At 42.3% G+C, this 23,842-nt stretch overlaps 1 protein-coding gene and 1 long non-coding RNA gene across 9 annotated transcripts in view; one reads left to right on the forward strand and one right to left on the reverse strand.

The window, feature by feature from the left end:
- The window catches only part of LOC138404195 (zwei Ig domain protein zig-8-like), a 452,145-nt gene that overhangs the window by 408,531 nt on the left and 19,772 nt on the right, over positions 1-23,842 (forward strand). For 5 of the 8 annotated variants that reach the window (XM_069507610.1, XM_069507615.1, XM_069507616.1 and 2 more), the window contains exons 4-5: positions 6,550-6,760; positions 9,808-9,846. In XM_069507610.1, the coding sequence (XP_069363711.1) occupies positions 6,550-6,760; positions 9,808-9,846 (250 nt within the window). The remainder of the gene's footprint in view (positions 1-6,549; positions 6,761-9,807; positions 9,847-23,842) is intronic. The other 3 variants (XM_069507627.1, XM_069507620.1, XM_069507623.1) reach the window with 1 other exon arrangement.
- Positions 1-23,842, reverse strand: part of LOC138404294 (uncharacterized) — a 351,188-nt gene that overhangs the window by 242,287 nt on the left and 85,059 nt on the right. The window lies entirely within an intron of this gene.

Raw genomic sequence — 23,842 nt, forward strand, 5'->3', positions numbered from 1 at the left:
CTGGTGGTAAGTGATGATGCAGTCTAAGATGATAGCGGGCTAACCTGGAAGAGGTATGGCAGTTTTTATTAAACCCATACCCCTTTGGTTTCTACACGGCATCGTACCGGAACGCTAAATCGCTTGGCGGCACGGCTTTGCCGGTAGGTGCCGTATTATTTCTCTTTCTACTTGGAATATAAAACAGCTCTGCAAATAAAATACTTGAAAAAGGCTAAAATTTTAACGAAATTTCCTAGCTGTAGAAATAAATGCAAGAATTTCGGAAATCTGGCGTTGCCTTGTTTGCTCAGAGGTGTATCCTCTAACGTCCGCGGAATAAAAATGTAAAACGCCATTTTGGGTACAAAATGTGAAATCGTGAGCCATTTCTCTCGTGGGCACTACAGCTTGAGAGTTGAGAGCAAACAGCTGAAGCTCGACTGCCAAATAAGCTGTTATGTGTACATAAGCTTATACACCAGAAAAATAATATTATATTCTAAAATTAAAATAATACTTTTTCGTTTTAATCGGATTAAGCTGAAACTAATTACATAATGTTGCGTTAACCTCCATAGTCCATAGTCCATGCCACCTGATGCCGGCGATCAAATCCATGCTGTGGAATTAGGAGAAAACGTCAACAGATTTTTTTCGTTGATTTGCCGCAATAAAAGTATCCTGTGTCCCGTCTTCAGGCAAAAAGTGTTTCGTCCATAGACTTATGATACTAGTTTCGTCCAAGATTTGTCCAGCGACTGAGCCGTGAAAGATCGATAGTTTTTTTTACTTTACAGGCATGTGCTTGACTTGACACACCAAATATTAGGTGATGAAGCTTGATGAAGCAGCCGGAAGTTGGATCTTGCCGACCTAAAAGATGCCTCTTCGTTTTAAGACTAGTAAAACTATAATAAACCATGCACCATTGTATTCAATATTCGTGTTTAAAACTTCTCAGTATCTATAAATGACACGTAAGTTTGGTATTCATGAAATATTTCTCTGTTATGTTAGGTTTCTATTTATATTCCAGTCGAGGATTTATTTTTGTTGGGCAGAAATAACTCCTTGTAGAGGGAGTTATCGACGTTTCAGTGTATAGCTGTGGAGCTCTGTAGCGAGTCGAGTCACGCGCCGTCCCAAGCGAGCTGAATGGAAACACAGACGCAAGTGGTGTGTAATGTTGATTTACAAGCGAACGCCGCTGTGTCTGTGTGCTGTCGTATATTTAGAGAAAGTACAAAGCCACGCGTTCGGAATCCCCTTTGCGGCTCTTCCACTCCACAATGTCGGTAAGTAAGAGAAAAGAAGAAAGAAGTGAAAATAATCGCAGCTGTGAAAATATTGTGCACTGTATCATGATCATCGTCAACCGATAGATGTTCACTACATGGTCTGCTGGAGGGTCTCGACTCACGCGCCACTTGCCCCTGTTTTGCGCCGCCTGAATCCAGAGGCTCTCTGCGACTCTGCTCGCTGAAGCTCTCTGAACGCTGCTCTTTCCGGTGAGAGGTCGCCATTCTAGCACGTTAGGACCCTAATGTCTCTCGGGTTTTCGAACTATGTGCCCTGCCCAGTGCCCAGTGCCCAGTGCCCAGTGCCCATTGCTTTTTCAGCAGCCACGGATTTCCTCATTTGTAAGTTTCCAATTTCCGATAACGTTAGGTCTCCTAAGTCAGAGGTGCATACCTGAGATGGCATCCTCGACTCCCGAACATCCGCCACAAGGCGACTACACCATCGCTATTTTTGTAATAGAAAAAGTTTAAATTTCTATCTATTTCTTTCTTTCTGTTTTTTTTATTCAGATACAAGGTTAGCCCTTGACTACCATCTCACCTGGTGGTAAGTGATGATGCCGTCTAAGATGGAAGCGGGCTAGCCTGGAAGGGGTATGGCAGTTTGCATCAAACCCGTACTTACCCCTTTGGTTTATACACGGCATCGTACCGTAACGCTAGATCGCTTGGCGGCACGACTTTATTGGTAGGGTGATAAGTAGCCACGGCCAAAGCCTGCCACCAGACCAGACCAGAAATTTTAAATTAAAAAATTCCAAACCCCTGCCGAGAATCGAACCCGGAACCTCCCACTACTAAAAGCACAGCATTTGCCACTGGGCCAGGAAGGTCGTCAGTGGTTCCGTAGTGAATGAACGACACTTGGTGAACGACATGTTGCCCGCCGTACGACGTGCCTACAGTGCGCTCACTTGCCACATGTTTCCCGCCGTACGACGTGCCTACAGTGCGCTCACTTGCCACATGTTTCCCGCCGTACGACGTGCCTACAGTGCGCTCACTTGCCACATGTTTCCCGCCGTACGACGTGCCTACAGTGCGCTCACTTGCCACATGTTTCCCGCCGTACGACGTGCCTACAGTGCGCTCACTTGCCACATGTTTCCCGCCGTACGACGTGCCTACAGTGCGCTCACTTGCCACATGTTTCCCGCCGTACGACGTGCCTACAGTGCGCTCACTTGCCACATGTTTCCCGCCGTACGACGTGCCTACAGTGCGCTCACTTGCCACATGTTTCCCGCCGTACGACGTGCCTACAGTGCGCTCACTTGCCACATGTTTCCCGCCGTACGACGTGCCTACAGTGCGCTCACTTGCCACATGTTTCCCGCCGTACGACGTGCCTACAGTGCGCTCACTTGCCACATGTTTCCCGCCGTACGACGTGCCTACAGTGCGCTCACTTGCCACATGTTTCCCGCCGTACGACGTGCCTACAGTGCGCTCACTTGCCACATGTTTCCCGCCGTACGACGTGCCTACAGTGCGCTCACTTGCCACATGTTTCCCGCCGTACGACGTGCCTACAGTGCGCTCACTTGCCACATGTTTCCCGCCGTACGACGTGCCTACAGTGCGCTCACTTGCCACATGTTTCCCGCCGTACGACGTGCCTACAGTGCGCTCACTTGCCACATGTTTCCCGCCGTACGACGTGCCTACAGTGCGCTCACTTGCCACATGTTTCCCGCCGTACGACGTGCCTACAGTGCGCTCACTTGCCACATGTTTCCCGCCGTACGACGTGCCTACAGTGCGCTCACTTGCCACATGTTTCCCGCCGTACGACGTGCCTACAGTGCGCTCACTTGCCACATGTTTCCCGCCGTACGACGTACCTACAGTGCGCTCACTTGCCGCATTCAACTAGCGACCTTTGTCGACTGTCGGCGGTTATTTACAACGCTATGAATTTCTTAAATACAATTTAAATGATAGATGCAGGCTCCTCTGCCAAGTTGCTACTTTGTTGACTTCCAAGTTACTTATACGTCGTACGTGCCACGTGCCGTACAAGCACGAGGGAACTTAATATGAGTAATGTACCCACTTGCTTACTCGCTAATAAAATTTATTCAAATTGCATGTCTTCGAACAAGTTTTGTTGCATTTTACGAGAAACAGTTTTATAAAAAGAGTAGGTACTATACTAAGTAGTTGTTTCTTAACTATATTCAAAAGAGATGAATGGTTCAATTTATGAAACTTGTCTCCTAGATGCAGTCTAAGATAAATGAATGAATTAAATAATAATACTTATTGTAAGTACACCATCATAAAAAGATAAACAATAAAAATAAAACGGGCTAACTTGGAAAAGGAATGGCAGATAATAAATCGTAATTGAAGGAACCTGAATCGCATAGCGGCACGGCTTTGCTGGTGTTATGGTAAGGGGCCGCAATGGAAGTCTTTCAGCAGACCAGATCAGATCACCATCATCATCATTATCAACCAATATAGATCTCCACGGCTGGACATAAGTATCTTATAGGGACTTTCACACGCCACCGTATTCTAGCACCTTGCGAGCGAAATATGTCCATCGGTTTTTCGAACTATGTGCCTTCCCCATTGCTACTTCAGCTTAACAACCCCTTGAGCTAATGGAACTTAGAAATTATTAAATATCAAATTGCCCTACTTGGAATCGAACCAGGACATCCATTATGACCAGTGCTCGCCACTGCGCCAGGGAGGCCAGCAAATTAAGTGCTTACCGAATATTACCACCAATCAAAAAACCTGAAACGAATCAGTACCCTTATTATAAATGCGAAAGTGTGTTTGTTTGTTAGTTTGTCCTTCAATCACGTCGCAACGGTGCAACGGATTGACGTGATTTTTTGCATGGGTATAGATAAAGACTGTATAGTGACATAGGCTACTTTTTCCCGGAAAATCAAAGAGTTCCCACGGGATTTAGAAAAACCTAATTCCACGCGAACGAAGTCGCAGGCATCAGCTAGTGTTCATATAAATTGCAATTTGATCGCTACGACATGGGAGCTCGATATTTGAGATGAGACCACTAAGTAAGATGGACACGCAGTTTTTCTATTCCCTTCGCGAACTTCCCGAACTACGAAGTGTTTGATGGATGACGCCTATCGCGAACAAAACGGGAGATCTTACCCCACATACCCAACAAACTTATATTATTTTGTTTCATCGATATTAAAACAAAAGATTTCCAATATAATCTCGCGTACAAAACTTACAGGTTTTTTGTGTGCATGTCTTTTACCACTTTCGCTCTAGTAGTAAATAGGTAGCAATGCAATGGACGCAACGAGGGGATTGTAATATAATTATGGTATGCTTTAGTTTTCCTTAGTTATAAACTTTGCACTAATTATCATTTATTTTACTTTCATATTATAAAGTGTGTTCTTTAAAGAATATTAGCCACTAGCTGATGCCCGCGACTTCGTCCGCGTGGAATTGGGTTTTTAAAAATCCCGTGGGAACTCTTTCATTTTCAAGGATAAAAAGTAGCATATGTCACTCTCCAGACATCTATACCCATGCAAAAATCACGTCAATTCGTTGCACCGTTGCGACGTGATTGAAGGACAAACCAATAAACCAACAAGCAAACACACTTTCGCAATTATAATATTATGACTAACATTCCACTTTCCCCTCCACCTAAGCGTAAAGCTAGGAGCCGGTTCGACAATGGTGCATTGGATGGGGTTTGAACCGCCGACCTTTCTCGGATCAGTCTGATCCTTTTAACCGTTGAGCAATTATTTATTTCAATTAATAATTCCATCTGAGTGAAACCGGGGCGGATCGGCTAGTCAGCACATAATCGTACATGATTCACTACATAGCGCACAGCTCGTCATTCTAATATTTTTATAGGAATTGTTAGAGAGTATAGAGAGCGCGCCAATGGAATGTTATTGCAGAGCGGCGTCGCTGCGAGATGCAATATACGAGCCCCTGCAGCCCCTGCCAGCCCCTGTCTACCCCTGTATACCCTGTCTGCCCTGTCTGCCCCTGCCAGCATGTTAGCGGCGGCGGTTTTTGTAGGGTCAATTAAATATTCTGTGCTATAAAAAACTACAACCATTTAATTTTGATATCGATGACACGATTATGCACGAGGGCGGGAGGCAGGGAGGTATGTGATGTGAAATTGATAATAGCACTTTTCACTCATTTTCAGAATTTATTTATTCTGAAATTTAAAAAATAGTTTAGTATTTACTAGAATTAAGCTTAATTCTATATTATAGTTATAATTTTATATTATAGTCTGGTCAATATCGGCGTCCCCAACTTTCGCATCAATTTTTTAATATTGATTGGACTATAATATAATTTACATCCCGCAGTCTGAAATAAGCTTTAAACTAAGTACATCTAAAACTAAACTAAATGTTCTGTTTCCATCGAATGGTGTACAGGAGATAAGTATTTGAGCATCTTTGCATAAGGCGGAACTCGCTCCCAAAGCTATTATCGCTCGCTTAATATATTCTCTAATCGCTCCTAAATAATATAACTATATGTAGCTCAGGTATCATAATACCACGGCCCCTGGGAACGGTATGAAGTTACGAATCCACGCGTTGTCTTTTGACAGACATGAGACACGTGTAGATACCTACTTGGAATCGATTTGTACGCGCTAAGTATATCTGAGCCCCAAAGTTAAGCTCTTTCGGTATTTATCGGAAACCCTACAACTTCTAAATTCACTTGAAGAGGTCTAACGAGTTCGTATTCGTAAGTTTGAGCCTGACACTCAGATTTTCTACACTTATATTAAGTACTAGCACATTGTTAATACGTACAGAGGTACACTGAAACAAATCGTTTGTTTCAGTGTACCTCTACATATCTGCTATCTCCTTCCGAAGGTCGATGTACATTACTTTCTGTCACGTACTGTATCTACCTATCTAATCAACTGATCCATTACTAAGTATGAAACATAATTAAAGAAATTAAAAAACACGACTGCCTTATTAAAAACGAACCAAAAAGTAAAAAAAATTACAATTATGGTGCCGTACAGCCGCCATATTGAATTTTTCTCAAAAAAAATTTAGCCACTAGGGATGGTGTAAGGAGTCTAATGATACCCCATACATCCTAATCTGTTCAGGCATTTAGAAGTTATGGTGGGATACAGAAACTCACATACATGAACCCTGAAAATATTACACTCCTTTTTTGAGCAGTTGAGAAAATGCTGAGACCTCATAGTTGCAGGTGGCTATACGAGTCGTTCCCATTGTTGCAGGTGTCATGGATCCGGCACCGCGACCTGCACATCCTCACGGTGGGCGGCTACACCTACACGTCCGACCAGCGCTTCCAGGCCACGCACTCGCCGCAGACGGACGACTGGACGCTGCAGATCAAGTGGGCGCAGCAGCGCGACGCCGGCGTCTACGAGTGCCAGGTGTCCACGCAACCCGTGCGCTCCTTCTTCGTCACGCTGCACGTTGTCGGTGAGTTGTCTTCTCTCTTACAGATGTACACATTGTTATCGTTTGCGTGGCGCTCAGTCTCGACCGCAAACCCCATACGGCAGTTATTGCAGTGTCGCAAGCTACAAAAATAAACCATGTTAACGCCTTGCTCCCATAACTATACGTTTTTTGATTTTATTGCTAAAAATGTAAGCATCATTCGACCAAAGCATCTACGCAGCGGGAACGCCAGCCGCGCGGCGCCGGCGGCGGCGGTCGCCTCCCACGATATTTAATCGCGCCGAGCACATCCACGCGATCACTACACTCGTATAGATTCGCGGCGTGGATGTTCCCGCATCCACCGCTCGCACCGCACAAGTGTGACTGTAGTTGGACGAAAATGCCAAACGTGACTTAGCCATTCATCAGAAATAAAACATTTTCTTGTTATGTTACTACGAAAAATAAGTTTGTAAAATATGGTTTAAGTAGTATTTGTTGTAAGTTAACAGTGTAAACATAGGAGGGTTAAAAGTTTACAGCGTTATTGGTCAAGATGGTTTTATCTAACGCCGCGTGCAATACCCAATGGTCTGAAATTCCGTGAGCTCCCAGCGCGCGACCGAGGCACATAGATTGTCTATTGGCGCGCTGCGACACGTCACACGACGCACGTCCGTCGCCGGCGACGCGACGCGACGCGTGACTGCGCCGCCCGCCGCCCGCCGCCCGCCGCCCGCCGCCCGCCGCCCGCCGCCCGCCGCCCGCCGCCCGCCGCCCGCCGCCCGCCGCCCGCCGCCCGCCGCCCGCCGCCCGCCGCCCGCCGCCCGCCGCCCGCTACTTCCGCCGCTTTATGATTACTTTGGAGTTGAACGTTATTAACTCAGCGGTTTTCTTACTTTCCACAAAGAGTTCCCATTTCCGTACAATCTTTTTAATTGTAATAGAGTAAGAAAGTTTATTTCCACTCACTTTCTAATTTGTTGCATTACTTACCGATCTGTCTCGTTATAAAATCCTCTTAGGTAAAGAAAAGCAAAAATTAAAAATCCAGTGCTCCGCCAAAAAGCGAACAAAAAAGCAAAAAATATTTACATTTAGCACATTCGTGTAAAAACCAAGTTTACTGACAAGAGTAACATTTTCAGACAAGATATCAAAACGAATAAACAACATAAGTAATCAATTAAAAATGTAACACTGGGTTCAGTTAAAATGCAACAAGTGTAAAACAAAAAATAGTTTTAATGTAACAAAATGGATACCCGCCACACATCGATACCCGCCATACATCGATACCCGCCATACATCGATACCCGCCATACATCGATACCCGCCATACATCGATACACGCCACACATCGATACCCGCCATACATCGATACCCGCCATACATCGATACCCGCCACACATCGATACCCGCCATACATCGATACCCGCCATACATCGATACCCGCCACACATCGATACCCGCCATGCAACCTAAACAGGGTTTGAAAGCATTTGTTTAGACAAATAATGCACAATAATGGAACCGATAGTGCCCTGTACGCTTAGTACGAGGTTTTTATGTCTCACCGACGTTCATAGTATTCGAGTGCCGAAACACTTCTGCATTATAATAAACTGGATCTTAAATGCTTTGTTTTAAAGCTCAAGTTTGTCTACACAGCCAGCCAGCCAGCGCTCTACGCGGATACGTTTCAAATTAAAATCAGTGGCATTGAATTTTCGACTTCAGTTCAAGGCTCTTTATGTCCATTTTACTTTGACGGTATTGTGTTTCGACTCTCGAATTGTAGCAACGTTTGGTGAGACGTAAAACCTTATACTAAGCGTACTGGCGGTGATTCCGCTTTACGCAGGATTCACAACAAATTGGTGTTTGCAGCGCGATCCGATTCATTCATTCCAAGCACGCGCTCGCTCCAATAAATATGTTAAAATGTTTTGTGACAATGGCCGGATGCCGGCGTGTCACCACTCATTGAATCCCTCCCCCCCCCAACCCCCCCCGGACCACTCCCCGGACAGACCGGGGCGGCCTTCATTCCTAAAAATTCCAAATTTTGCGTGACACTTTATTAGACAAGACTCATTTTATTACGCTGTAGAGTTTTTTTAATAAACGACGAGCAAACGAGCAGGCTGCTCACCTGATATTAAGTGATTGCCGCCGCTCATGAACATATGCAGCATCAGGGGAACAACGCTCCTCGCTGCTTGAGTACCATGTACTGTACCCTTACATAATTGTTAAGGTTTTACTTCTCTTCAAATGCAGATTATATCAAAAGGGAACCACGATCCTCAAAGTTGAGGGAGCGACGCAGGAAGAGACTTCTCTTCAAAGTTTTTTCTATTTTTAGGGTTCCGTACCTCAAAAGGAAAAACGGAACCCTTATAGGATCACTTTGTTGTCTGTCTGTCTGTCCGTCTGTCTGTCTAGAAACCTACAGGGTACTTCTCGTTGACCTAGAATCATGAAATTTGGCAGGTAGGTAGATCTTATAGCTGACATTTGGGGAAAAATCTGAAAACCGTGAATTTAGGGTTAGATCACACAAAAAAAATCAAAAAAAAAATCTTCACCTGTGCATTCTAAAACAGTTTTTTTTTGCGTCATAGTTTTTTAATTATCGTGCAAAATGTCGAAAAAATACGACTGTAGTACGGAACCCTCATTGCGCGAGCCTGACTCGCACTTGTTTATTATTTAAGACAAGTGTTTATTGTGCTCCACGATAGTCGTACGATGAGGTCTTGGTTGAGGCGCTTGACCGCTTGTCTCGAAGTATACGTTTTTTAGGATTCCGTACCTCAAAAGGAAAAAGGAATCCTACTACTTGTGAATTTCAATTTATTTTAGCAGTTTTAGATGTGCAGGTTTCCTCACGATGTTTTACTTCACTGTTAATGCAAATTATATTTACTATTTTTATATCAATCCGCATTGGGCCAGCGTGGTAGACAATGGCTTAAACCCTTCTCACTCTGAGAGGAGTGGTCAGTAGTGGACCGATAATGGGTCATGATGATTTTTTAAGTTATACCATTTTAAGCAGACTTTGTTCCTTCCTACAGATTGCGACGAAATCTACCAGAGGATGTTCTCGGACGGAGGTTTGTGTGTGTGCGTGTGTGTGTGTGTGTGTGTGTGTGTGTGTGTGTGTGTGTGTGTGTGTGAGCTACACTAACCGTAACAATACATTGAATTAACCTTAGTTGTGAAGTTAACCTGCAAGTTTTTGGTGGTTTCTAATTAACTTGTTGAAAAGTTTTTGAGCTGCGTTTATTGTTGATTAACCATTCTGTGTCTCATTTAACTAAACTAATAACAAGGATTCTGCACGATGATCAAAATGTATACTAACAAATCAAATGGTGTATTTCCGCCTATACTCACCTCACATAGATTCTACACAGATAACTCGATATTGTGACTTATTCTGTTGTACACACTTCTCTGAACTAAACTAAACTGATAGGTGTAAATTTAGTGCATTTAAGTGCTATCCTTTTCCACAGGGAGCAATATAAACGGGATAGTAATACTCTACATAGCCCTATTATTTAGTTTAATGTAGAGATTGTGTACAATACAATTAGCTACATTGTAATTTATTTTCGGAGTTAAATATTTCTGTCAAACCTATTTAAAAGACAAATATTAATCGTCCATATTAGTCAATGAAAATAACAAATAACAATACACAATAATCATTAAAAAAGCAAATCTTTTTCAACAGTCAGCTTTGCAACGAACGATTGGTGTGACGCATTGCCGTATGTGACGCGCCTCGCGTCTCGCGGGGACTGCTGCGTGCTGCGTGCTACGTGCTACGTGCTGCGTAGCGATAACGCTCAGTCGCTCAATAGTCAACACTGAAATGCAATTCAATTAACAAGATTCGTTGTATCGGAACGATCGCGATCACTCATTGTGCCGCCGCCCGCCGCCCGCCGCCCGCCGCCCGCCGCCCGCCGCCCGCCGCCCGCCGCCCGGCGCGGAATTACGTACACACTACATACACACGACGGCGACGTCGCGCGCGGTGCGACCACACAGTGCGAGCGCCGACCGAGTGAATGAGCTCCGCAGAAACAACAAACACTCGACAATTAATCGCTGCCTACTGCCCTACATACATTTAGTGTATTTTTAATATGAATATTTAATTTAATTTAAACAACTTTATTGTTAACAATATTACAGAGAGTAAGAACACAGGATACACTTAAAAAACACTTAAAAAACGGGGAAAATATTCGTATTACAAAAAAGGGCAATACGTGCAATTTATAATTTAAAACCGCGCGATTCCCTACGAGAGATATTTAAGGAAATAGGTATTCTTACAGTAGCTTCCCAATATATTTACAATAATATAATTTTTGTACGACAAAACATTCACAGTTACAAAAAAATCAGTGATCTCCATGATAGGCAAACTAGAAACAAAAATAAGCTAGCTACTCCTGCGCTCCGCCTCTGGAAGGTGCGAAAGTCATTTGTGGGAATGAGTGTAATATTTTATAATAAAATTCCACAAGCAATTTTAGACTTGCCTTTACACAAGTTTAAAAAATGTGTTAAAAGTATGCTCCTAAAAAAAACATATTATACAGTCGCAGACTATGTAAACGATAAAAAAGCTTGGATTTGACTCGCTCCAGCAATGCACGGGGCTGCAATGGCTTGTATAGTACGGTATAATAACATTGTAAATTGAAAAATTAAAAAGAGCAACCGCCGAGTTTCTTGCTGGTTCTTCTCGGTAGGAACGGCATTCCGAACCAGTGGTAAATTAAATAAAAAAAAATGGTAAATTAAACCTGACTATTCATAAGCACTTTTAAAAAGTTTACATGAATAAAAAAACATTCTATTCTATTCTATTCTAAACAAAGGGCGACCTTATCACTAAAGTGATCTCTTCGAAACTGTAAGAGGGAGACGGGGTAACATTATACAACGATAAATATATATAATAATAAATCATATAACCTGACAAATAAGTTACCTAAGTACATAGGACCAAATAGTAAGTCTTCATTGTCTCTGTCAGGTTCAAACGGTGCTTCCAATTTACAGAAGTTGTTTGCGATTATTATGTGTTAGAATCTGTGCCTCCAAAATAACGATAATAAACTACGTATCGCCTCGAGCGATTACACTTGACTCAATAAATCCGTGACTCGAAAGAAATGGTACCTCGAAGCTACCTTATAGATATAGAGAAGGATGCTTCTGCTTATATTTTATTTTATTTTTATTTTATTTATTAGGAACACACACAATACATTAATTTAACACAAACTACGACACTTATAGACAAACACAGGCTGATAAATGTATCTATAAAATGTGTACACAGCATTTGCAAAATATCTAGACAAATAAAAAGAACTTAACTAACTACTTAACTAAACAATTAATAATTAAGTTACTTAGGAGATGAACCCACCGTAAAATGATAAGAGCTTTTTTTTTAATGCAGTAGCTGAGTCATGAAATATGTCGATGCCAGGTATCTTTTTATATACGGGTATCACGCTACGAGACTCGTTATTTGTTGGTACATCTACACGTCGCGAGGTGTAGTCGGTGCTAACCTTTGTCTGGTGGGAGGCTTCGGCCATGGCTACCCTACCGGTAAAGCCGTGCCGCCAAGCTATTTAGCGTTCCATTACGATGCCGTGTAGAAACCAAATGGGTATGGGTTTAATAAAAAACTGCCATACCCCGTCCAGGTTAGCCCGCATCCTTCTAAGATTGCATCATCACTTACCACCAGGTGAGATTGCAGTCAAATGCTAACTTGTATCTGAAAAAGAAAAAACCTCAGCTTGCCGGGATGTCACGGACATTATCTGACATCTTATATATTTTTCCGGAATATATGTATGTCATTAGCGATAATAATAACTATGACAATAATTAAAAAGTGACTATGACACGCATATAGACGAATAGACGGACTGAAACGTGAAAATTCCTAGTTTAACTAGCACGGGATATTAAAAGAAGCCTCGTCGTAGCAATCCTCCGCTAACTCCACAGCGAGGTGCGCTCCCCGGAGGGGAATCCATCTCGTACGTAAGATAACCTCGCTGTCATACTCATTCCTCACACAATTACTATCTACACGGCGGGAATTACCGAAGGAAATGAACAACATTTCTTGTTCAGTGTATTGTTCTGCTATCAAATCTATTTCACAAGACTTTCACATAATAATTGTTACACCCAATCTGTTTGCATATTATTATCTCTGGACTTTCGTCCGCATGGATTTACGTTTTTCAAAATCCCACGGGAACTCTTTGATTTTCCGGAAAAAAAATAGCCTATGTGTTAATCCAGGGTATATTCTATCTCCATTCCAAATTTCATCCAAATCCGTTCAGCCGTTTTTACGTGATTGAGTAACAAATATCCAACCATCCAAACACACATTTATAATATTAGTAGAATAGCGGGTTGTAGTCCGCAAAACTTTTCGTTTGGAATGACCGTCCAGTGCGTAGCACATAGAGGTCGTAGCTCTGCTACGTCATAGCTACGTCAATGGAGCTACACGTCCCTCGTCGCCTCGTGTAGGCCGAGCGGACCGCGACGCCATTCGTCTTCATTAACACGAGAGCGACGACCAAACGTCCTCGTCGTGATTTATTTCCGTCACGACGAGCTTTATTTCGTGATAATTATCTCACTATTCTGGCATGTTCATGTTGCGAGCAAGAAGCCTACATGTATAGCCTTTGAAAGTTGAAACTGTACCTTTGAAAACGATCTACTAATTCATTATAACCTAGTAAGGTTATTCTAAGAGAAATTCAGAGGCGTTAACTTTTCACGTAATCTGTAATTTGAACCTTTGATCTGGTCAGCAGTATGCTTAGTATGAGATTTCACATCTCACCGACGTTGATAGAATTCGAGAATCGTACCGTAATGCCATCAAAGTAAAATGGACTTAAAGATTCTTAATTTAAAGTTAAACCATTGTTTTTAATTTTTACGACGATTTGATACGTAAAATCTTGTACTAAGCCTACATATATGTGAAAATCGTTCTTATCTCGTATCTCGTACATACTATTATGAGTACAGAATACTGTAAATAAATCATAAAAGTATATAAACTTACGCTTTACATAGAGCAGGTGAGTTCAATAGTATACTCGTCGGTAAAACTTATAATATTGTTGCGGTGTAGTTTCCTGAGGCAGTGAGGCTCCCGGAGGAACTTTGTAACAGAAGCACTACCTACTTATTTCGTACAAGATTACTATTCCTGTGCTATGTAAATACTGCAGGTAGTTTGCGGCACGACCGCCAGACGAATCCTTTTTACTTCACGGTTCAACAGTTCAACAGTTCAACAGTTCACGACAGGTGAAATTAAAGTGCTTCAGTGCTTCTTATCTCCCCTAGTCGATTGATTACCAATAGCAATCTTTGCCAATAGTTACTTACACCGCATTTGAACTATAGTTAGGTACTTATGTTCTCAACCGTGTTCAAAATGTTAAAACAATATTGTTTATCCTTATTTCAAGCTTTAATGACATAATTAAGTATACTTATAATTCGTTTTCGGTGATGAGTAAGACGGAAGATACGAAACGCACGAGAGTAGACGCGATAGTGCTCTACGAATGTGGTCCGAGTATTGTAATCGTAATCTTCACATAGATACGTATTTATGTAATGTATCTACTCTTTTTTTCTTCCTGTGATCGATGCTCGCTGATGCCCGCGTCTTCGTCCGCGTGGATTTTGTTTTTTTTTAATCCCGAGGGTACTATTTTTTCCCGGGATAAACGTAGTCTGTGTCACTCTCCAGGTCTTTAGCTATAACCATGCAAAAAATCAGGTCGATCCGTTGCTCTATTGCGACGTGATTGAAGGATAAACCAACAAACAAACACACTTTCGTATTTATAATATGGGTAGTGATAAAATTGATTTAGTATGAAAAGTAATATCACCGTAAAGTGGGAAATTAAGCATCAAACTCGATAATGCTGGGAAAGCCTTTTATTCTACAAGATGAAAAAACTTAAAGAGCCTCCTGCGAGGGAGGGGATGCGGGGAGAAGTGGGGGTGGGGGGAGACGTGGCATCGTTTAGGTTAGACCGTAGGTAAATAGGCCACCGGGGAGCATGAATACCTGCTTCAATTTAGCTCGTCTTCGTCCTCCTGGGCCCTGACGCGCGGCACTGACGAACTGAGGGTAGATTAACGCACAGACCATTTCGCCTGTCACAAGACAAAATTAGTTGCTTGTATTCCTTGTAAAGAAATTTCGTCATGATCAACCTATCGGTGACTGAGCGCGTGTCTCTTCTAGGAATGAGAAGGGTTTGGTCGTAGTTCACCACACTGGCCAAGTGCGGATTATCAAACTTCACACACCCCCTGAGAACACTATGTATTTGTATTTGTATATTTATATTAACATAGTCCATAATACTTGAGTAATATTCTCGTTAAATCAAACGTTTAAACTTCATGTTGATATCAGTTTATATCTTCATCCTCTTAAACATGCAGAGTTTGTAGGTCAAGTAGTGTTTCAACAGAAACAAAAACATGCAGAGTTTGTAGGTCAAGTAGTGTTTCAACAGAAACAAAAACATGCAGAGTTTGTAGGTCAAGTAGTGTTTCAACAGAAACAAAAACATGCAGAGTTTGTAGGTCAAGTAGTGTTTCAACAGAAACAAAAACATGCAGAGTTTGTAGGTCAAGTAGTGTTTCAACAGAAACAAAAACATGCAGAGTTTGTAGGTCAAGTAGTGTTTCAACAGAAACAAAAACATGCAGAGTTTGTAGGTCAAGTAGTGTTTCAACAGATACAAAAACATGCAGAGTTTGTAGGTCAAGTAGTGTTTCAACAGAAACAAAAACAATGATTGGATGCGATGTCGACACACGAGAGATGGTGCGACCTCTCGCTCGCATCAGATATTTGTGATTTATATATAGAGCTGGAGCTTTGGCACTCCGCCTCGGGGCTCGGGGGGAAACGTATGAATAATAAAACTACTTATTTACGTATTTTGGCTGAAGAGCGAGTGTTGAGAGGATACGTCGCGCGGGAGATTTGTCTCAAACGGAAAAACTTTTCCGAGAAACGATATCGCTGTTTGATATTTCGAATTTTTGGCAACGCTGCCGGCTGGGATTTGATTCGACGGCGGTCTGCCGCGTCCGCCACGCGGGCCATACAAACGTAGTTCAAATAATAACCAATCAAACTCGATGTGACACACGTTCTACAAACTAATATCTGTCTGTGGTTTGTCAGATTTCCGTCACAATGACTAGTTTTAAAGAAAAGTTAGAAAAGTTTTTAGTCTTTTAAAATTAGTACAGTACGTTGCAGAAAGTAATGTACATCAGCCTATAGAAAGAGGTAGCAGTATAATTGTAGAGTATTGTTTCTGTTGTTGAGACCAACAAAACGTCACATAGGCATAAATATTCTAAATACTTGAGATCGTTTAACTTTAGAACTAAGTATCTAACCCGGTGCGGACGAGCGCTGGGACGTGCGGGTGTGCGGGGCGTCCCCCCACCTCATACCCCGATTGCCATCTCAACCTGTTGCAGACTATACGTTTGTATGGAGCGGTACGGTAAACGTACGAAATAATACAATTACGAAATATTGTTTTACAGTTTACAAAACTGAGATTTGATTTAAGCGTATGGAACAATAACATTTCAGTTTATATCTATTCTTCTGTCATAAATCTGTCCGTCTGTCTGTGTCGTACGATGCAGATTAATGAGCGCCTCGTGTTTATATGATAAACAACGCGGAGACAAGGCACCTCTACCTCGCGACACTCATTTGTTAACTGGATCTTTGCTGTGACAGTCTCTACTAAATTAAACCATTACTTGTCTTCCGTTCCCCACAATAGAGAGAGAGCCAGCGCGGGCCAGACCTTCGTTATTTTATAAAAGCTGAAAGTGTCTCTGCGTATTGTCCCCAATACAGGCAGGAACGATCCGCGAATATGAAGTTGGGATCATGGTGGTTTTGGGAGACAACAGGTAATAAAGATGTAAAAAATTTCACGTCAAACTATAAAGTCAATTTTTTTTATATTTTCATCGGAATAGTATTAGAAAAATATTTTATTTTATCAAAACTATGTACGCGTTGTTAGGCATTTCGAAAACTTTTTATCTCGGAAAATTTAAGTTTTCACTGCATAATCCTATAAAACACATGGACCAAGTCAAGTTTGTGTCTAGTAAGAACTAGATGAAGCCCGCGACTTCGGCCGCGTTTAAAAATCCCGTGGGATATTTTTGTGTTTCCCTTCAATGCAAGCTATCTTTGTACCAAATTTCGTCAAAACTAGTTAAATGGGTGGGCTGTAAAAAGCTAGCAGACGGACAGACATACTTTCACATTAATAATATTAGTATGGGTAAGGTTACATCTGCAATTTATCGACATGATGGACATATGCAGAAAGATTTCGACTCCATCTCAATATTTCTCAAAAGAATCATTCATTCAATCAATCATTTATTTTCAAGGGCTGAAATAAAAAGTTCGGCGAGGTCAGCTGGGCGCTAACGACTAAGCGCTTAAATCTGTTCACTGAATAAGTAAGCGAGGTAATGAACCAGCCAATTAGTGAGTCGGTAATAACGTTAACAAAATCACTTAACAGCACCAGCTGCTCCGCTCCCGCTGCTTCACTCCCGCTTCGCTCCCGCTCGCCGCCGCTCTGTTACATCCGGAATTCATTATCGGAGGCGTGGATGAACATGATTTAATCATGTTACAAATTCCGCCCCGCTCTAGTCTGCGCCTATTGTTATATTTTAAAGCCTCTACCGAATACAACGCGGGATAGCGCGACTCTGAAATTGTGATAGAAGAAACTAAAGAATTGCTGCCGTAGTTTACAGTAAATAATCATCATCATCAACCGATAGACATCAAATGCTAGAAATAAGTTGCTTTTATAGGCTTCTACACGCCACCGTCTAGCGCCGCCTGGAGTCAACGACCCCCTGTGGCTCGTTTAATGTATCTTGTGGGGACTTCCACATGCCACAGTTTTGCACTACCTAGACTCAACGGCTCCCTGAGACTCGTTTGATGTCGTCGGTCCACCTAGTGAGGGAGGGGTCTTCCAGCGCTTCGATTTCTGGTGCAAGGTCGCCATTCCAGGGCCTTGGGACTCCAACGTTTATGACAAGTTTTCTCTTAAACAAGTAAGATGTTTGTCATTGTAAACTAAGGGTTGATCCACGATCTTGCAGTGCCGTGGTGTCAGCGTTTACAGCAAAATTAGTAGTTTGACGTGTCACGCGCTACAGTTACATCCGTTGCGCGTCACGTGTGTTGAAGGCTTTACTGTCGGTATTTGAAGATAGAATAGGAATATCATTGAGCGGTAATATGCGTGGATTGTGTGGAAATATTAATATACTTAAATGTAAAATTTTCTCTGTCACTAGTGTCACCTTATTACAAATGGATTTCGCTTTGTTAGATTGGACACGCACCTATTAGGCATAATCCATTGGCAGGCAGACTGATGTAAGATTAAAAAAATACATTTTGAGAACATTTTTATTCCTAGGTACTTAGATATTTTATGTTATTAGAAATTCAAAAATAGAATACACCGGTGGGCTGATTAGTATCTATTGAACTTAGTATCTACTAAAACTCAAATTAGTCAGAAAACTCGAGGTGCGTGCCCGGGATCGAACCCCGGAGCTCCCAAATAGAAGTGCTACGTCTTAACCACTAGGCTATCACCGCTCATTTAACTATAACAAAGTAGCCGGCAAGAAATATTGTACGTCGACCTTTAGAATGAGATTTCCTATGTGCTGTTTTGTCGGTCTCCACGACAGAGACAACGCTCTACGGAACTGCTATCTCTTTCTAAATGTCGATGTACAATATTCCCTGCTAGGTACTGTAATTGCCTAATGTTATTCGCAGCAATAACTGTTTAGCCGGCGAGCGGGCCGCGTGGCGCGAAGCTCGCTGTTTGCCGCTGCTTGTGTACACGCCGCTTAATTGAGCATCCAGTACTAACACGAGCGAGCTTATTGTAGTTAAGCGTTTAATTGGATTATTCATATCGCTCTCAAATCACTGCATTGTTTACGGCAGAATGTGGCGAGTGCTGCGCTGTCTATTGCTGCACAACGCTACAACGTTCGTACAACACTATGAGTCTGTGTAACAAAACAATATAATATTATTATATAACTTTTTTTATAGTTTCACCATGTCCATCTGTCCGTTCGACCTTCCGCGGCTCAGCTCAGAGATAATAATTCCATAATAATAATAATTATGAGACGGGCAACTACGGAGCCCTACACGTGCGTGGTCCGACAACACGGGAACACGGGAACATCAATTTGCTTTGTTTAGTTAAAATTTCGACAACTACAGAAACAAACAGCTGCATCAAAAAATACCACAGTATTTGAAATTTTCATAACGTTTCCATATTGGAGTAGCGTCCTCTATCCGGCATATTGTGTCAAGTGGCGTCAACCGTAGTTGTAGTATTGTATCATTGTAGGTTTGGGCGCGGGCGGGCGGCGGGCGGGCGGGCGGCGGGCGGCGGGCGGGCTGGCATTAGCCTAATTAAACATTCAATTTCAAGTGAAGTGGGCGAGCTTTTAATTGTCGCGTTTTTATAATCTGTCTGCGACCGGCGCGGCGTGTGTCGGGCGCGGCGGGCGCGGCGGGCGCGGCGGGCGCGGCGGGCGCGGCGGGCGCGGCGGGCGGTGACGAGGCCACGAGTCGTTGGATACAGCGTTATAACTGTGTATAAGGATTCCTGTATGATTTTATTGTTAACTTTTAGATGTGCTATACCTGACTTTCAGCCTGAATTATTCGCAAACTCCCCCCTATCGGGCCATGTCTTGCATTTTTCTTAATATCTGTGATATCGATTCTATCAAAAATAATATGTACATACCAACTGGTATCTATTTCCCTACCGTACGCGGCCGAAAGTAATGTACACCGACCTTTAGAAGGAGATAGCAGGTATTGGCTATCTTATGTGCTATTGTAGAGGATCTTAGTAATCCTTTCACAAAACACTGGTCCAACCTGCATCGGTGCGATAATAACACCTTTACTTAGATTAGTTTATTTTTAAATTGTTAGCTCCATTTTTTATTTTATTTTTTTACATTTATATTGTTAGTCAATTCAATTCTAATATTTAATGTAATCTGCTCCATATTGTGTGTATATTGTTATGGGTTGTAACTTGTTTTGTCATTGCCTGAAATAAAATTATTTATTTATTATTTATTATTATTATTATTATTGGTCGTTCAGACCGACAAAACGTCATATAGGTATGAGTGACAGAAACAACGCTCTACAAAGCCGAAATGTCATTCTAAAGGCCGATGTACATTACTTTCGGCCGTGTACTGTACTTGTTTAAGATTAACTAATAGTTTTATTGTTCCCGAACTTACATTCTATCAATCAATTTTTCATCCATACTGATCTAGAATATTAGACAATAATTCCGAAAATTTTCCTGGCCATGTATTTTTTTCTGTAACGCAAACCGCCCCCAGGAAATGATTTTCAGAAATTCCATCCGGGGAAAGCAGCGGCGGGCCAGCTTAATGTCTCATTCATTATTTAAATATTTCATGCAAGGCATTAACTACCTATCTCTTAATCCTGATTGAAACTTCAGTATTAATGAAAGTCAATCATTGAAACAATGGATGTAGATCCGCTGCCGGATCCGTCATTTTTGATATGTGTTAAAAAAATATTTTAGTGAAAGTTAGAGTTTAAGTTTTACGGACGGACGAGGAAGAGGAATGAGTATTACTTATTTATTTTACTCTCCTTTTATACCTTCTAACTCGTAGGTTGTTCGTCGTCACTTCTGAGAGCTTTTTAGGGTTCCGTACCTCAAAAGGAAAAACGGAACCCTTATAAGATCACTTTGTTGTCTGTCTGTCTTTCTGTCTGTCTGTCTGTCAAGAAACCTACAGAGTACTTCCCGTTGACCTAGAATCATGAAATTTGGCAGGTAGGTAGATCTTATAGCTGACATTTGGAGAAAAATCTGAAAACTGCGAATTCAGGGTTAGATCACACAAAAAAATTTAAATTGTGGTCATGAACTAATAATTAGTATTTTCAACTTTCAAAGTGAGTGACTATATCAAGTGGGGTATCATATGAAAGGTCTTTACCTGGACATTCTAAAACAGATTTTTATTTATTTTATGCATCATAGTTTTTGAATTATCGTGCAAAATGACGAAAAATACGACTTTAGTACGGAACTCTAATTGCGCGAGCCTGAGTCGCACTTGGCCTGTTTTTCTGGTGTCTAGACGGGAAGGTGTAGGTGTCGCATGGTGCGGATGAGCTCGCGCTGCGCGCTGTTGCTGAAAGCGCTTCGGCGCCACACTTCGGTGGCAAGGATCGCACTTTTACGGTGAGACTTAAGACAGGGTTAAAACGAGACAGATCTCTCACGTAAATGTGTCTGTGTGGTAGAAATATCCGCCTCCTAATCGGGAGGTCGTTCTGTTCCGGGTATGCACCCCCCACTTTTTGGAGTTATGTGCATTTTAAGCTATTGAATAAATATCACGTCTTGCTTTATTAATTGCATAAGCCTCAATAGCTCAACCGGTAAAGGAGTGGACTGAAAACCGAAAGGTCGACGGTTCAAACCCCGCCCGTTGCACTATTGTCGTACCTACTCCTAGCCCAAGCCTGACGCTTAGTTGGAGAGGAAAGGGGAATATTAGTCTATAAAAAAAAAAAAAAAAAAAATCAAGGAAAACATTGTGAGAAAGGCTGCATATCTGAGAGTTCACCATTATGTTCTCAAAGGTTAAGTACTGTACTTGGCCAGCGTGGTGACTCTGGCCTAAATTCTGTTTATTCTGAGAGGAGACCCGTGGTAATAAGTATTAGATGGTGGGGGTGATGAGTCGAGATGATGAAGGGTTTTAACTATAGAAATGACTCAAAATAGGGTCGTGCACCTCAGTTTGAGGCAAATATTTGTCATCGGCGAATTGAACGATGAACAAAGGGGCTTAGAGAATAGTACTGGTTGGTACTAGTTAATTGTATCTCGCTGGCTATTGTCATATCCCTGAACTGAATAGTTGGAAGCACTAACTAGCGCTGAGAACTTACTGCAAGTGTGTTGAGTTATTGACGAAGGCAATGGGTCCGTTGGGTCAATTTAAGGTACGGATTCCTCGCTGCGGCGCACATTGCGTGTCGGCGCTGGCTTCATACGCCACCAGGGAACTTGTATTGAGTCGGTAGCTACTCGTAACTTAGGAGATGGGTGTGCGTCATTAGCTCGGCTCACTCTGTCTCGGAGGTACTGTGCCAGCGTGCCGACCAGCGCACAGCTAACTCAGTGATCAATACTGAATGATAGCCACCGAGTTCATTTGACATTTTTCAAATCCATTGAAGGTTATATATGAAAAATTATTTTAATATAACTCAGTGAAGCAGCAATGTAGAACCAACCAATGTCAAATGTTAGATACTGGGTTAGCGAATGACCCCGCTGGACAGACAGCCGGTTTATCCTTTTATATGTGTAGATATAGATACTTGTCAGACAGATTTGAGTCATGAATTATTCACCAACAGTAGGAAATTGATGTACGAAAGTAGATTCGATTACGGGACAGGGTCCGTTTGATCCCCGACGTTATCTGACACGCCGCGTTACCCGACACTAATGCTGCCCGGGGCCGAGCGATCCTGGCGAGCCTTACCCGGGGCCGAGCGATCCTGGCGAGCCTTACATTAGTCACGGCGACAGGTTAATGCCACTGATGTAGTACCGAAGGGACTGTCCCAGCCTTTGCTGCAAATAAGCCGCCAATAAGCTGTCTATACAACTGGGCCTTACATATTTCTCCAAATAGAACGAATTGTCCTGACTGACTGATCTATCAACGTACAAAACCGCCTTTCAAAATTTCAACTCCCTACCTATTAAGGTTCATGAGATGCCGTCCGCTGACAAACCGACGGCCAAACAGACGGCCAAACAGACGGACGAACAGACGGACAGCGCAGGCTCAGTACCAAGGTCCCTTTGGTACCCTTTGGGTACGAAGCCCTAAAAAATACAAATTATTCAGACCAACCATAAATTCATCAACGGCAAGACCCTCTTTTTTGTTTAGCCCTTCGATTTGAGAAGTATGAATGTATATCGCCTCCCAGCCTCCCAGCCTCCCAGCCTCCTAGCCTCCCAGCCTCCCGGCATCAGTAACCGTGAACAAGTGTCGCACGAGGCGTCAGGCATTCAATCTCTACACGTAACACGCCCACGCCGCGCCGGGGAAATGGAGAAAAAATGGAAAGTATTTTACACCGAGACAGTTCTCGCCGATCGCGATCTTATGAATCGACTTCTGTCAAACAGAAAATAATACTTCCACTCTCCAATGGCAGGCTTATGTGATTGTTTCGTTCGTGAGTTCACTGTTCGTCAGGCAAACGCCACCTATCGTCGTCAATAATACTTCCACTCTCCAATGGCAGGCTTATGTGATTGTTTCGTTCGTGAGTTCACTGTTCGTCAGGCAAACGCCACCTATCGTCGTCAATAATACTTCCACTCTCCAATGGCAGGCTTATGTGATTGTTTCGTTCGTGAGTTCACTGTTCGTCAGGCAAACGCCACCTATCGTCGTCAATAATTCGGTCAAGCCAATCCACTTCAATCCGTAAATTTTAAAACAAATGTATATAACGCGTAAAATTTAACTCTGCACGCGCCATTTGTGTAAAATTTCATGTCAAATGTACGATTTTAGTCCTTATTTAAAGGTGGACCCGTACTTTGAACATGACAGCTGATCTATACAGTTAAAATGGTGCGTCAGGAGTCATTTTATACGGACTATATGTCAATGTGTGTAATTCAAGTCTAAAATTGACCGTGGATTTTTATTTTATTAGATAATATGGATACAAACATTAACTGCCGTACTCAGAGTCGCTTAATCGTTACTTAAGTTTAGTTAAAACGAGACAGATCTCTCACATAAATCTGTCTCGTT

Source organism: Maniola hyperantus, chromosome 2 (assembly GCF_902806685.2).
Source record: "Maniola hyperantus chromosome 2, iAphHyp1.2, whole genome shotgun sequence".
In the NCBI taxonomy this organism is placed as follows: domain Eukaryota; kingdom Metazoa; phylum Arthropoda; class Insecta; order Lepidoptera; family Nymphalidae; genus Maniola; species Maniola hyperantus.